General features: G+C 40.1%; 1 protein-coding gene across 1 annotated transcript in view; it reads right to left on the bottom strand.

Moving 5' to 3' along the window:
• Positions 1-216, bottom strand: part of Dnaja2 (DnaJ (Hsp40) homolog, subfamily A, member 2) — a 21,175-nt gene extending 20,959 nt beyond the window's left edge. The window contains exon 1 of the mRNA XM_005401411.2: positions 6-216. Within this exon, the coding sequence (XP_005401468.1) occupies positions 6-79 (74 nt within the window). The 5' untranslated portion in view covers positions 80-216. The remainder of the gene's footprint in view (positions 1-5) is intronic.
• Between the last annotated feature and the right edge of the window lie 14,956 nt (positions 217-15,172).

Raw genomic sequence — 15,172 nt, 5'->3', positions numbered from 1 at the left:
CCTTCTTCAGCTCGTTCTCGCTGGCGCCGGGCGGGACACCCAGGATATCGTACAGCTTCGTGTCGGCGACGTTCGCCATGGCGGCCTGCGGGGCAGCGCTCGGAGAGGAAGGCGGCGGCGCACTGGAGCGGAGCCGGGCCACGAGCGGCGACGGCGGCGGCGCAGGCCGAGGGAGACAGCGAGCGGAAGCGGGGCGGGGCCGAACTTTGACCCGGCGCACGACGCGCCTGACGTCACCGCGCAGGTGCGCCTCGCTCCCTGCCTGCCGTTGGTCCTGAGGTAGCGGAGAGTGGCGGGCGAGCGCGCCTGTGGTCGAGTGTGGGGCGCGACGCGTGTCCGACGTAGGAGACGAGGACGGGCTCGCGCGGCGTTGTCAGGAGCTCATCTTGCGCCGGGAGCTTCCATGGCTGCGCCGCGCGTTGAGCAGAGCGCGGAGGGTGGAGGGTCGCGCTGAGGACCCGGGCAGCTGCGGACCCGCGGCCTGAGCCCCTCGGGCTTCCGGTGAAAACGGCACGTGGGTGGGTGTTTTAGCTCAGGAAAATTCTCAGACGTTCGCGGAAAGTGTGTTCCCTAGAGTAATTACGGTACACCGATCGATTTCACTAATCTTCCGCACCGCTCTCCTGACCTCGTGTTGTGCAGGAAACGATTCATAAAAACCCTAAATTTGAATATCGGACACAATTTAAGACAAAGTCACACCATGAACAATGACTATTGATAACAGTAATTATTTATTAATTAGTACTTGGATTTTCTCGGTCTTGACCTTTCATCCCTGATTTGTGCCATCCGGAGCCAAGGCGAGGTTGGCCCGTCCGCCTTGATCATGTATTAACTTGATAGCTTTAAAATTAACCAACGTCAGAAGTCTAGATGGCGTAAGGCAGTCTGGCTGCACGCACTTGGTGGTTTGATGCCCATTGGTGTACATTTGTTTTAGTTTAGCTCAGAATATGTTTGCATCTGCCAGGGCCAGGATGCGGTCCTGCTTTCAAACCATTTGCTGTGTATGGAGAAAACGTGTTTTGTTCCTCTGGAACCTGAACTGGTAGCAAAGACTTCAGCATAAGCGTGCCACTCAAGATACCCTTTCTTGGCTTTCCCCTTACCAAGTTGTGGAGGGCATTCAGTGCCATATTGGGGACTCTTAAATTAAGAATGAAACCCTCACCAGGAGAGGTGATACGCACTTGTAATCCCAACAGTCCGAGGTTGAGGCAGGAGGATGGAAAGTTTTGAGGCCAGCCTGGGCTACATAGTGAGACCCTGTCTCTAAAAACAAAATCCCTGAAGAATCTGATAAAAAGTTGGGCATGGTGGCGCATGTCTGTAATCCCAGCACTAGGGAGGCTGAGGCAGGAAGGTCATTGCAAGTTCGAGACCAGCCTGGGCTACAAAGTGAGCTCAAGGACAGCCTGAACTGCATAAGAGACCTTATCTCAAAAAGAAAAAAAAAAAAATCTGATAGTATGTTACATTGCCTTTTATACTAAACACTTTCTTATCCTCAAGTGCTATCAGAACTGCTACTCCCTCTGGAGTTTTCCTTGATTCCACAACCTGGTGAACACTGCTGTCTCACTTGGGTTCCCACTACCCTTAGTTTGTGTTTTGTGAACCGGTAAGATAGATGACTGGACAGCCCCACCCCCACCTGTGCTGGGGAATCCAGTCCAAGGCCTCAGGCTTACTAGGCAAGTGTTCTTCCACTGAGCTACACTCATTCCTGAACTATAGGCTGGAGGATTCCTGCTGGTATGGTAGTACAGGCCTGTAATCCTAACTATTAAAGAGGCTGAGGCAAAGGTAGCACAATTAGAAACTAGCCTGGGCGGCTTAGCAAGACACAGTCTCAAAATGAAATTTTAAAAATAGGCTGGGGCCTGGTGTAGTGGCACATGCATGTGATCTTTCCCTTTGGGAGGCTGAGGTGGGACAATCCAGAGTTCAAGGCTAGCTTGGATTACATAATGAGACTCTTGCCTCCAAAAAATGGTGGGGATAGGTTGGGGACAGTGTCTAGGGATGAGGCTCAGTGAAGTGGTAGAGTGCTTCCCTAACATGCGTCATAAAGAAAAGGTAGCATTGTTTATGGGAGATTTGCTTACGCTGCTATGAAATACCATTTTTCTCTTTTTACGTTTTGAGATGTTCATGAGAGGCAGTATAAAGTTGTGAAGTTAGAACACTGATAGCCTATGTCTTTTTTTTTTTTTTTTTTTTTTTTTGAGACAGGGTCTTGTTATGCAGTTCAGGCTGGCCTTGAGATCACTTTGTACCCCAGACTGGTCTTGAACTTGAAGCAGTCCTCCTGCCTCAGCCTCCCGAGGGTAGCCTGTGTCATTAACAGTGTGAAATTTAGCAAATTAAATTTTCAGAGGCTATTTCCTCAGTGTGAAATTAGGATTAATAATACTGTCTATATCATGAGCTCATTTAGACTCAACACATTTAGAGTACTGAGAGCAGAGTTAAAAGCAGTGAAGCATTGGCTATTGGTTTTGGCCTTTATACCTGTCACAGGCTATCTGTGTTTAAAAATGGGCTGGGGCCATTTTTGGGCAGTCACTCCTTGCCCTCCATTTAATTCTAAACAGTACCCTACAAGTTATTCCTGCTTTCAAGTCCTAAAGTCAACATCTCTGTTGACTTTATTCATTAAAATTCCCTACTGGAATTCCCCAACTTCCTCCATTTATGTATGTAGAATGCCCCTCAGTCCCTTTTCAAGGTTTCATCTCCCTAGATCTCCCTACTTGCCACTTTAACATTTTCTCATATTTCTCCATTAGTTCCTGCTCCATATGAGAATATGAATTGAAAACTGTGTCTTTTGTTGCAGCCCTCAGCCTTCATAGTTTATCTTAGTTTTATCTTATTTGTTCTGCCCATGAGTGCTGGACTTTCCTCTGTGTTTCACTTTAGTCATTTTTTTCCCCGCAAGGGGAAAACTATCCTCATGATTTAATTTTAGTTTCTGATAGTTTAGTGAACAGTATCTTGGTAAAGTCCCTCCTTAGGTCTACGTTATTTTTTTTACCTGAGTGTCACCAGTAACCATAGTTCTTATTTTTAAGCTGTGTTTCACTTATTTGCAGTATTTATACATTTAATTGTAGTGTTAATTGTAGTCTGCATGTTACTTGCTAATTTCATAGGTCAACAAATCACTTCAGAACAGTGCAGTATGCTTTACCTCACACATGCTTTTCTCCTTGTCTCCTAGGACTTCAGTTGCACCTTCTTCAGTATGAGCACTGTAACATTTCACCCACTGGCGGTATTTTTTGAGTTGCCTCACTTATTTTAGCTCTGTTATTTATTTCATGCCATGAATGAGAAAAGACCTTTATCATATTTCTTATCTCAGGCCTCATAAAATGCTGAGTCACAGTGCATCTGAGGGCTTCTGTCATAGGGAAGTGATTTAAAGTTTGAGATTTTAGCCAGGCTTACATTGTTCAGTTCCTTTGTTTTCATTCAGTGTGCTTGTGAAATTGTGTGGGGTTGAGGAGCTCTCCTAGTGTGGGACAGTACTTGCAGTTCTAGTGTATGAATGACATACTGTACTTTTGTTCTCAAGTAATTGAATACAGAAGTGTAATCCATTACTTAATAGACAACCCTATATATCTCATTCAGGCAGTTCAGAAAGTAGTTTTGCTTCCTGCCTTTCATTAGTTTTGAATGTATAGAATAGGTGATACAAGTAAAAATATTTTTCAGGGGTACAGAAGCAGGTGCTAATGGTTCTTGTTATGAAGGTGTCAGAAGCAAAAAATTGATGATTACTTGTACTCTGGAAGAAAAAGTTGTGGAATTTGGATCATTAGGTAATCTCTAAATCCCTTGCAGTATCTAACATAGGTTAGTTGGAGGCAGCAAGGTTGTACATAGCACCACTATTAGCCTTTAAAACTCTTTTGTATTAATTAGCAGATTATAAAGTTTTGATTTTCTTGTATCATTGCAGTGGTACTACTACAATTAGAAACAGTGGAGCTGAAGGAGTCACTCCTTGCCCTCCATTTAATTCTAAACAGTACCCTACAAGTTATTCCTGCTTTCAAGTCCTAAAAGAGGTAGAGAGTAAAATAACAAAAGCTTAGGAGATCTCAGGATGCCTGTAGGCGAGAGCATGTGCTAGTTCTATCTCCCCTGACCTTCACCTTTACCCTACTCCTATCTATTTATAGGCTTATAAATATGCACTACATCTCAAAAATATAATTAAGATTACAGTGAATTCTGGGATAAGCATGCGTGTTGAGAACCCTTAAGATGACTCAGCACCCTGTAAATTATTCCTGTCAATCACACCTAAAGATTCAGTGGGAGGCACCGAGAGCAGATATGCCTGGCCTTTAAATTCTGAAAGCTTGAGTTATCCACCCCTTCTTTGTTGCTGTTGCTTCTGTTATGTTCTTTGATCTGTGTGTAATGCTTTTGTCACCCAGTACCTTTTCCTGTCTGTGCCTTATATTGTGGTGGCATGTGTACTCTCGTGATCTTCCATAAATGTAGCTGCTTACAACCAACTGCTGGGTGTATACTTGGCAATTCTTTCCTCATCAAACACAAGAACCTTTACTATTATTGACCCATTCCACTGTAACATGTAGTAGGCAGAGAAGCTGACTGGGTGAATTTTGCTATGTGACCATTGTGTGGAGAAAAAGTAGTGGAGAAGATAGATCTATATATTCATTCATTCAATAAATATATATTATGGACCGACCTACTCTGAGCACTGTTCGGTTCTGTAGATATAGCCATAAACAAAGCAAAATTGTCACTCTTAAATAACTTACATCCTGATGAGCAAGGCAGACAACAAACAAGTAAATATGTAGTATGTCAGATGGTAAAGTATGCTCTACAGAAAAAGAAGGGTGATAGGCTTCATTGATAAAGTGACATTTAAACTGTGATCTAAAGGAAGTCAGGCGGTTAGGCAGGAAAATATTTGAGAAAAAAAAATTTCCCAGACAATGGTCCTGAAAAGGTCCTTAGGCAGAACATGCCTGGCTTGTTAGAGAAAGAAGACCAGTAGGGCTGGGACCCAAGTTCGGAAGACTGCGGAAGTAACATCAGAGAAATTGTAGGGGACTCAGTCAGGTGCATTATAGATTGACTTTTTGTCTGATTCAAGTGGGAAACTATTCACAAGTTTTTATCAGAGGAGAGACAAATTGCATCTTAAACACATCACATCATATCACATCAAAGGACTCTGATAGTCCTTTGGTGTGGTTTGGTTTGGTTTTTGCCATACTGGGCACTGAACTCAAGGTCTTCATGCTGAGTTAACACTTTCAGCCTTTTAAAATTTTGAGACAGAATATCACTACGTTGCCCAAGGTAGACTCAAACTTCTAGTCCTCCAGCCACCATGGTGTCTCTGCCTTAGAGCCAACTAATCATGTACTTGAAACCGTTCCTCCTTTAAATTGTGATGTTGAATATTAAGTCTTTTTTATGAAAAAGCTGGCTAAAACACCTGTCTTCTCTCCCTCCGTTTATTTCACCCCAGTCCATTTATTTCTTAACCTTCTTTTGTTTCTTTTTACAAGTTGAAGCAAATAAAATTTATATTATTCCCAATACAAAAAGAAGCATACCTTGTACATTGCTGTATTCACTTAATGAATCCTAAAAATCTTTCCACATCGGTACATAGAGATTTTCCTCACTGTTTTTTATAGGAATATGCTTTATGAGGATATATATCACAATATATTTCGTTTTTTGTTGATGCACAGTTGGCTTGTTATCTGGTAATTAAGATGTGTATATGTCAGAGGTAAAAAATGTCTCAGAAGTGATTACCTCTCAACTTTTAGAAAATCTTTGGAGGGATTCTGTAAGGTTGAATCAAGTTCAGAATTTACTCTTGATTAATTTTTAAAGGAAGTTGGCTTAGTCAAAAGAAAATTTCATATTTTCTTTAGAACAGAAGGAATAAATTTCAAACTATCCTGGAATTAAAGAGCTCCCCAGTGGACTGTCTGAAGCTAGCAGTCATATCAGTGTCAGCATTTGCCATTTGAGTTTGAAGTCATTAGCTTCCTCCTATGATTCAGGGGAAGATACTTTAAAATTATAAGAACAGTAGCTTTGAATTACAGTTTCTAGGTCAAATAGAGACATTATGTTAGCTGAGAACTTGGCTGGCATATTTTTCCAACTAACAAATTACTAAGGTCTAACTGGAAAATGTGGAGAAGAAATCCAGAAGACTATTGGCCTTGGTGAAGGAAGCTTTCTTTTTCTCTATAGCACAGTGAAATACTTTTTAGAGAGCTGTTCATGAGGAATGGTTGTAATTTAAGTCTGTTTCTCTTTGGAAAGCAGATCCTACACTGAAATTTTCTTTCAGCCAACAAAGGTAATCCATTAAATAGTCTTTTCCTGACAGATTGGAGAATGAATGACTGGCTCCGGAATGAATAGCCTTTCATTTTTTATGAATACATGTTTGCAGTACATAATGATTCCATTTATCCTGGGGAGTTGGTACATGGACATAACACATCTTAATTCTTTGTACTTCCCGTGACCCTCCTCCTCCTCCCTCAATTTATAGTTAACATTGGATATAAGTGTTACTGACATAGTGATACAGGATCTCCAAATGACATAGGGGAAATATAATTCCCAACCTGCTGAGGTTGGGGATATCGGATACACTGAGTTTACGTTGCCCAGTGCTGGAGTTACAGGCGTGTGCCACCACACCTGATTTGATTTATACCTTGAAGTGGTGCTGACGTGCATCTGTGCCTGTTTTGGAATAGAAATAATATACATTAAAAATGAGTCAATTGTAATATAGATATATAATCCAAACTTCTATTTGATATGTGATGTAGTAAGAAACATATTTGGTTGTTGCCTTAGATTCTGGGCATAAAGCTCCTAAAACCTTGAAATCTTTAAAGTGATAAGTATTGTCGTATGCTAATGAGGTGAGTGATGGGAAGGGGCTCCTGAATAGCTTCAATGGTGCCAGAGAACCACTTTTTCTTCACCCCCCTAGTCTCTAGAGAACAGAAGTACCTAGATATTGCGATAAGTTGCCAATAGCTGATAATTTAATCAGTCTGTACAATTAAACTGTAAAACCCCAAAAGGGCTGGGCCTGGTAGGGCATACCTGTAATCTCTGTTCTCAGGAGGCTGAAGCAGGAAGATAGCTATCTAGGCTATTCTGAGAAACATATTGAGACCCTGTTGCAACCCCTCTCTCCTCCCAAAAGGAACTCCTCAAACAAAAAGCTCCAAAAGGACAGTGTTCAGAGACCTTCTGGTCAATGGAACACATCCACATGGTGGTAGGCCGTCATTCTCCAAACTCCTGCCCCTGAAATTTATCTTACATACCACATCATCTGGGTAGTCACCAGTATCCTTATCATATCCTTTCTATTGAACTGGTAAACCTTAGTGTTCCCCTGAGTTCTGTGAGCTGTCATAACAAATGATCAAACCTGAGGAGGGAGCCCCTGATTTGTTGTCCAGTTGGACAGAATTATGGGTAACTGGTACCCATTACTTGTGATTGGCATCTGAAGTTGGGGTAGTCTTGTGGATCTGTGCTGCATCCAGGTAGTAGTAAGATCATAATTGAATTTTAGGATACCCATGTGATATCCAAAGTGTTATAGAATTGGTTGATTATAGAGAAAACGTCCACAATCTGGTGTCAGAGTAAAATGTTTGGAAAATTTTGAGAAAAGCAGTTGAATAGAGAGGAAACAAGATTTTGCTTTTTCCTTCAGATACATAGGAAAATTAGCCTTGAACCAAGTCATAGAAACGGCACAAAGGTGGAGTAGATCCCTACTCAAATTTTGGTTTGACTGTCTTGACTGAGGACACACACACACACACACACACACGAAGGTATAAAAAGCATATTATATTCTGAGTCTTTCTGGAGAGGGCAAGTTAGACTTTCCCAAGCTGGTTTGAAAAGATGAGAGATCAGAGGAAGGAGAGTAGCTTGGAGTTTTATAGTTGCTGGGGGGCTGGTGGGCAGGGGGAAGTTTCCCTGTGTGGTTGAGATTTTGCACCTGCTTTTTTAGCAACTTGTTCCAGTGCAGGGCAGAAATGGAAAAGGGAGGCATGAGGCTTAAAAGTGTCAGCAGTCAACATCAGAAATCGATGTTAAACTCTTCATTACAAAATAAACCAAGCAACATAAAAAGTTAAAAATCTGCATGAGCCTGGTTTCAATCCAGTTGATAAGCAGAAAAAATGACTCCAAGAAAAGAAATTTAGAAGTTAGAATGGCATGATTTAAAGGATTATAAAATATGAATATAATTTAATTTTTCTTTTAACCTTTTAACATGTAATGTGCCAATGCTATAGATTACAATATTATTGAAAGTAATCCAAATAGAATAAAATATTATGGACTCACCTCTACTTCCAACTTCCTACTAAACTGTGACTAAGTCTTGGGATAACTAATGTTACTTTTGGTGCACATCCTTCAACCTTTCACTCACTGTACATGAGAATGGTTGTGCACACAAATATATACATGCCAAAGACATTGTTTATGTATTGTTTTTAATTGTTGGGACTGCTGGTATAAAGTATCTTACCCTTGGTGTTTACGTACAATAGAAATTCATTGCTCATGGCTCTGGAGGCTACAGAGTCCATGTTGCCAGCAGATTTAGTGTCTGGAGAGGACCGGTTCATCATAATAATGGTCACTTTCTATATTCTCACATGGCAAAAATGACAAACAGGACTGGAGTCTGTTTTATAAGGACACTGATGACATTCATGAAGGCAGCGCCTTCCTGACCTAATCACCTCCCTGCAGCTCTGTCTCTTACTACCACTGAATTGATGCGATCTCGACCTGTGAATTCAGACCATAACATGTATTTTACTACTTAGAGCACTATTGTGAGAGTCTTTCAAAGGCTTTTACAAGCTCAGTTGCTGGGCTTGATGCTGATTGTCTGCACATCATCTGTGGGTTCTGGAAGCTCCAGCATGTGATCTCTGTGCAGTCATGTGATTCTAGATACTGATTCTAAGGCTGAAATTGAATTACTGAGGTAAAATGAACAATACAGAAACACTAAAAAAAAATTACTTAAAAATAATTTTTTTAAAAAAAATTTCATGAGGCTGGACATGTAGCTCAGTGATAGACTGCTTGCCTAGAATATATGAAGCAGAAGATTGAATCTAGAGCCATATCTCTCATCATGCTCTAAACTAAAAAATGGATCAGAGGTCTAAATGTTAAAACAAACAATCTGTTGGAAAAGAAAATAGGTAAAATTCTTGAAGACCTAGGCATAGGCAAGGACTTTCCGAACAGAACTCCAGTTGTACAAGTAATAACAAATCAGAAATCAACAACGGAGATTATATCAAACTAAAAAAAAACTGCACAGCAAAGGAAACAACAGAGTGAAGAGACAGCCTACAGAATTGAGAAAATTTTTTGTGAGCTACTCCTTGCACACAGGGCTAATATCTAGAATATAGAAAGAATTAAAAAAAAATTAGACTCCCCAAAATAATAAAGAACTGAGCAACTGAAGTAGACACTTCTCAGAAGAAGCACAAATGACCAATAAAATACATGAAAAATGTCATCATCTCTGGCAGAGATTGGGAGGGTGCATAAGAATTAAGATGTAGTACATGTACGTACGTACCATCTCCCCATGATGAATGTAATCATCATGTACTGCAAACATACTAATAAAAAATTTAAAAACCCAACAGCATTAATTAGCTTAATGATAGTTGTTTCAAATTATAAAAACAGCCACAATCTTCTACCCCTGCCTTTTTTTTTTCCGGTACTGGGAATCGAACTCACGACTTTGCGCTTGCCAGGTAGGCGCTGTGCCGCTGAGCTAAATCCCCAGCCCCCATACCCCTTCTTATATTTATTTTTCTATGCAGTGTGACTTTGCAGTTCTTCCTGTCAGTATGTGGAGTCTATTTTTGTTTCCTCCTGAATCTGGGCTGGTTGTGTGTGTTACCTGGGCCAAAAGAATATACTAGAATACTGGGATTACTGAGGCAGGAGGATTGCAAATTCAAGTTCACCATGGGCAATTTAGTAAGACTCTGTCTCAAAAATTAAAATTAAAGAAGGACTTGGGGGTATAGATCAGTTCAAAGGCCCTGGATTCAACCTCCAGTAACCACACACACACACACACACACACACACACACACACACACAACATGCCAGAGTGATGTTCCCTGTGCCCATATTAAAAAGCCCTGTCAAGCTTGTACTTTCTCATTTGGTCCTGCTGAACAAAAACATAAATTCAGGCCACCCTCTTAAATCACGAGAGACACTCAGTCTCTCGTCTCTGTCATCATCAAAGGTGAAGTCAACTGCCAGGCATGTCAATGAGCCTGCCCTCCACCCACCTGCCAACAGATTAGCAGCTGACTCGAGTCACAGGTGAGTCCTGACAAGACCAGAAAAACTGCTCAGGTAAGCCCAGCCCAAACTGCCAGTGCCCAGAATCATGCACTAATCTGTGTACCTGTTGTTTTAGGGTGGTTTGGTTAGGTAGCAATACAGAATTGGTTATACCACTGTATACCTCAAACTTGCCATGAATAAATTTTGTTTTTAAAAAGTCACATCTCTTTCAAGGATGAACATGTACCATCACTGAAGATATTTAAGAACAGTAGATGCATATTTATTTATTTTACTTTATTTAAAGTAACAGGTCCTCCAGGCAGTCTAAAAGCACTTCCACATTGTTTTATAAAAGGAAACTGTTACGGTTTATATCTAGATGTCCCTCTAAAGCCTCATAGGTACGCATAGTTGGGGCTTTGGGAAGGTGACTGGGTCATAAGGGTATTAATTCACAGATGAATTTATAGCTGATGTGCTGTTGGGAGGTGTACGCTGGTCAGGAGGTGGTGGGAGTGCCCTGGAAGGGTTATCTCCCTTGCCTCCCCTTCAATCTCTGGTTCTCATCAGCACATCTTGAGCTGATTTCTTCTCTGTAATGCCCCTCTGCCACACTGCCTTGGCTTGGAGCCAGCTGACTAGGGACTGAAACCTCTACAAACTGAGCCAAAATAAATTTCTCCTTTCACTTGTGGGTGTCCGGTATTGGGTCTCAGTGATGAGAAAGAACTTAGGAACATTGTTGGAAGTCAGTGATTTTTTTTGTTTGTTTGTTTGTTCTGAAGCAGGGTATTGCTATGTAGCACACACTGGCCTTGAACTTACATCAGTCCCCTTGCCTCAGCTTCCTGAGTACTGAGATTTCAGGCATGTACCACCACACCTGCCAAGAATTAAGTGCTTTTTTTTTTTTTTTTTTTTTGCATGGTTTCCCTTACATGAAAAAGTTAATAGGAAAAAACATTACTGCATTCTAAGTATGTTTCTGCTGTTGGTTTATACTTCAATTCTGATATAGTATGAGAAATCACTTTGCAGGTTTCCATTGTTTGGCTATGTTAAACTCTTGTATTTTTTTTTTAAATCAGGAATCAAACTCAAGATGTCACACTTAACCAGGCAGGTGCTGTGCTGCGGAATTATTTCCCCAGCCCTTGTTTGATTTTTTTTGTTTTGTTTTGTTTTTTTCTGGTAATGAGAATCAAACTCGTGACGTCGCACTTGCCAGGCAGGTGCTGTGCTGCTGAGCTAAATCCCCAGCCCTGGTTTGGTTTTTTAATTACAAAAATTTTTTATTAGTACATGTTTGCCATACATAATGATCACATTCATCATAGGGAATTTGTACTTGCACCTAATACATCATAATTCTTTTTTTCCCATTCCTCTTCCCTTCCTGCAACCCTTTATCCGCTCCCCACTTACAAAAGTTTTGCTTCCATTTTTTCCTTACAATCTCTCTCTTTTTCTCCTTCCCCTCTCTTGTCCCCCTTCCTATTTGAACATGTTCTTACTTCCTAATACCTATCCTCCATTTCAGCATGCTCTATTTTGAAGTAATAAATAAATAATAAATAAATAAATAAATTCCCAGAAAAGGAAAATCTGTGAAGGATAGAGAGTGGCTCAGTGGTTGCCCAGATTTTGGGGGGAGGAATTGGGAGATGATACCTAATGGGTATAGTGTTTTATTTTGGAATAACAAAAATGAAAAAAAAAAAAACCTCTAAAAATAGAGCTACTGGGCTGGGGATATAGCTCAGTGGCACAAGCGCCTCCTTGGCAAGTGCAAGGTCCTGAGTTCAATTCCAGGTACCAAAAAAAAAAAAAAAAAAAAAAAAAAACTCTTTGGCAAAGCTACCATTTGATCCAGCTATACAATTTCTTGTATATAACAGAGGGAATTAAGTCAGCACGTTATAGGAATACCGATATATCTGTTTGTTGCAGCACAACTCACAGTAGCCAAGATACGGAACCTGGTAGGTGACTGTTCATAGATGAATGGCTAAAGAAAATGTGGCATGTATATACAATGGAGCATTATTCAATATTGAAGAAAAATGGAATTATCTATAGGAAAATAGATGGAACCGGCAATCATCATGTTACGTGAAATAAACTGTACTCAGAAAGACAAATACTGCATGTTTTCCCTAATATGTGGAATCTAAAAAAGATGACATGAAATAGAAGGGAGACTATTATTAGAGAAACAGAAAGAAATAAGAGGGGAATTAAGGAAGGGTAATGGGGCATGGGAAAAATATAGTTCAAAGATCATGAAGTTAACATGAATTCATTGAGGTGGAAAGTTGTTCACACATTCTGGTGAAAATAGCAGGTAACAAAACAGTACAGATGACATTGCTATTTTTTATTTTTAAAAGTGCATTAATGTATAGAGATACCAAGAAATTGTCTAGAGTTCACGTAACTTTTAATCTGAAAGTGAGACGAACACACTTTTCTTTTTAAACAGTTTTTTACTTGTACTATTATAAACTTTCTAAGTGGAAGAAATTAAGAATTGCTATAAGTGTGTGAGGTGGTGGGTATGTTAATTAGCTTGATTGTAGTAATCATTTCAAAATGTGTATGTATCTCAAAACATGTTGTACACCTTAAATATATATGGTTTTACTTGTCAACTAAATAAAAGTGAGTTAAATTTTTTAAAAAGTTGAGTGATTTTTCAGAAAGTGACCACTGTGGTTACACAAGCGTAGCTTGTGCTCCTGATCTCTGCAGGAGGGAGCAGTAAACTCTGGGGAAGTGGCTGGAGCCAGCACATTTCACTCACATGTACTGGGGCCCCTTGCCATCTTCTGTCATCTTGACTTGCTTCCTTTACAGGAGAGGAGTGCTTCTGTTTGGTAGGGGGACCTTCTGAAAGGAGAAGAAAAGTCACTGTTAGTCTGTGTGTAACGATAACACATACACCGGGTAATTTACAAAGAACAGAAATTTACTGCGGGAGGGGTACTGGGAACTGAACCCAGCAGCTCATACGTGCTAGGTAAGTGTTCTACCACTGAACTTCATCTCCAGCTTTTTTTCCCCTGAGACAGAGTCTCACTAAATTGCCCAGGCTGACCTTGAATTTGCTATCCTCCTTCCTCAAGCTCCTGAGTAACTGGGATTATAGGCATGTACCCCCAAGAAGTTTATTTCTTAACAGTTCTGCAGACTGTAAAGTCCAACATCAAGGTGCCAACATTTGAAATCTGGTGACGGTCTTCTTACTGCATCCTCACATGTTGGGAGGGACAGAATGGCCAAGAAAAGGGTCAAACACTGTGACCTTCCATGGCAGAAGGGCAGAAGAGAGTGAACTCCTGCCCTCAAACTCCATATTTTAAGGGCCCCCATCTCATCCATGAGGGCGCTGCCCTCAGTCTTAATCACTCCCTCACTTGTTAATAGTAGCACATTGACCACTTAAGTTTCAACACATGAACGGTAGGGGACATACTTAGACCATAGCCATTATTTGGAACCCCCTGCAAACTCTTAGCTTCATTAGTTTCCTCTGTTTTAGTGTGCAGCAAAGCTGTTTTGTATTTTTTTCCTTAAAGGGAGTTTAAAAAAAAAATTAGCTTCCTAGAAGTCTGATGTAAAAGTCTACCTATCTGTGTTATTATTTTATATAAGAAATATTTGTTCATTGTACAAAATACAGGTAGGTTTTTCAAAAACAAATTTTATTGTCACACTATTTTGTAATGACTTTTTTTTTCGAGATGGGGTCTTGGTTATGTAGTCCAGGTTAACCTTGAACTCACTATGTAGCCCAGGCTGGCCTCAAATATATGACAGTTCTCCTGCCTCAGCCTCCTGAGTGCTGGGATTACAGGCATGCACCACCACACCAGGCTGTACTTGCATTTTGTAACAAATTTTTACTTAATATGAATATTTTTCTGTATTAATAAATATACTTCTATATTTCAATAGACAATATGTTTACATGTTTCAGAATTTATTCTTTTTGAGATGGAATCTTGCTGTGTTGTGGCTGGCAGGTCTTAGGCTTGTGAGCTCAAGTGACCTCCTGCTTCAGCCTTCAGAGTAGCTGGGACTACAGGTTATGCCACCATGCCCATCTTCCATGTTTCAGAATTTAAAATATTTGAAAAGACATCACTGTCTCACCCTGACTCACAACACATCCAATACTCTAAGCTTCTTTACTCACATGCAAGAATATATAGGTAGATTTTCTACTTTTTTCCTTTGGGGGATGGGGCATGAAAGATAAACTTTATTTATCTTATTCTGCACTTTCCTTTTTGAACTTAACCATGTATTTTGGAGCTCTTCCTATATGAGAGCACAGGTTGTTTGCTCACTTTTATTTTTTAGAGTTAGATTCTGTTTTACTGTATGGATAACCCATAATTTAACAAAGTGTTTATTGGTTTTGTATCTTTTGCTGATATGTGTGTGTATGTATAAGTGCATATTTATATATAATTTCATTTATTTAAGTATTTGTGCACATACATGGCTATTTTCTAAGGATAAATTTCTAAGGATAATGGCTTCAATAATTAAGATATGTTCTAAGTATTTAAAAAGTAGGTATCTGCATGTGCAAGCACCGCATTGTTTCACTAGTGTAAAACCTGAGAGAGTTAATTTAAACTAGGAGGTATGATAGACATTGTGAAATGATAGGAAAACACTCAAGGGTAAAGGGCAACTGGGATGTGGGAAAAGAGAAGGGAAAGAAGGA

Source organism: Chinchilla lanigera, unplaced genomic scaffold, assembly GCF_000276665.1.
Source record: "Chinchilla lanigera isolate Chin_1 unplaced genomic scaffold, ChiLan1.0 scaffold00073, whole genome shotgun sequence".
Taxonomy (NCBI): domain Eukaryota; kingdom Metazoa; phylum Chordata; class Mammalia; order Rodentia; family Chinchillidae; genus Chinchilla; species Chinchilla lanigera.
This window is presented reverse-complemented; position numbering and strand designations above follow the sequence as displayed.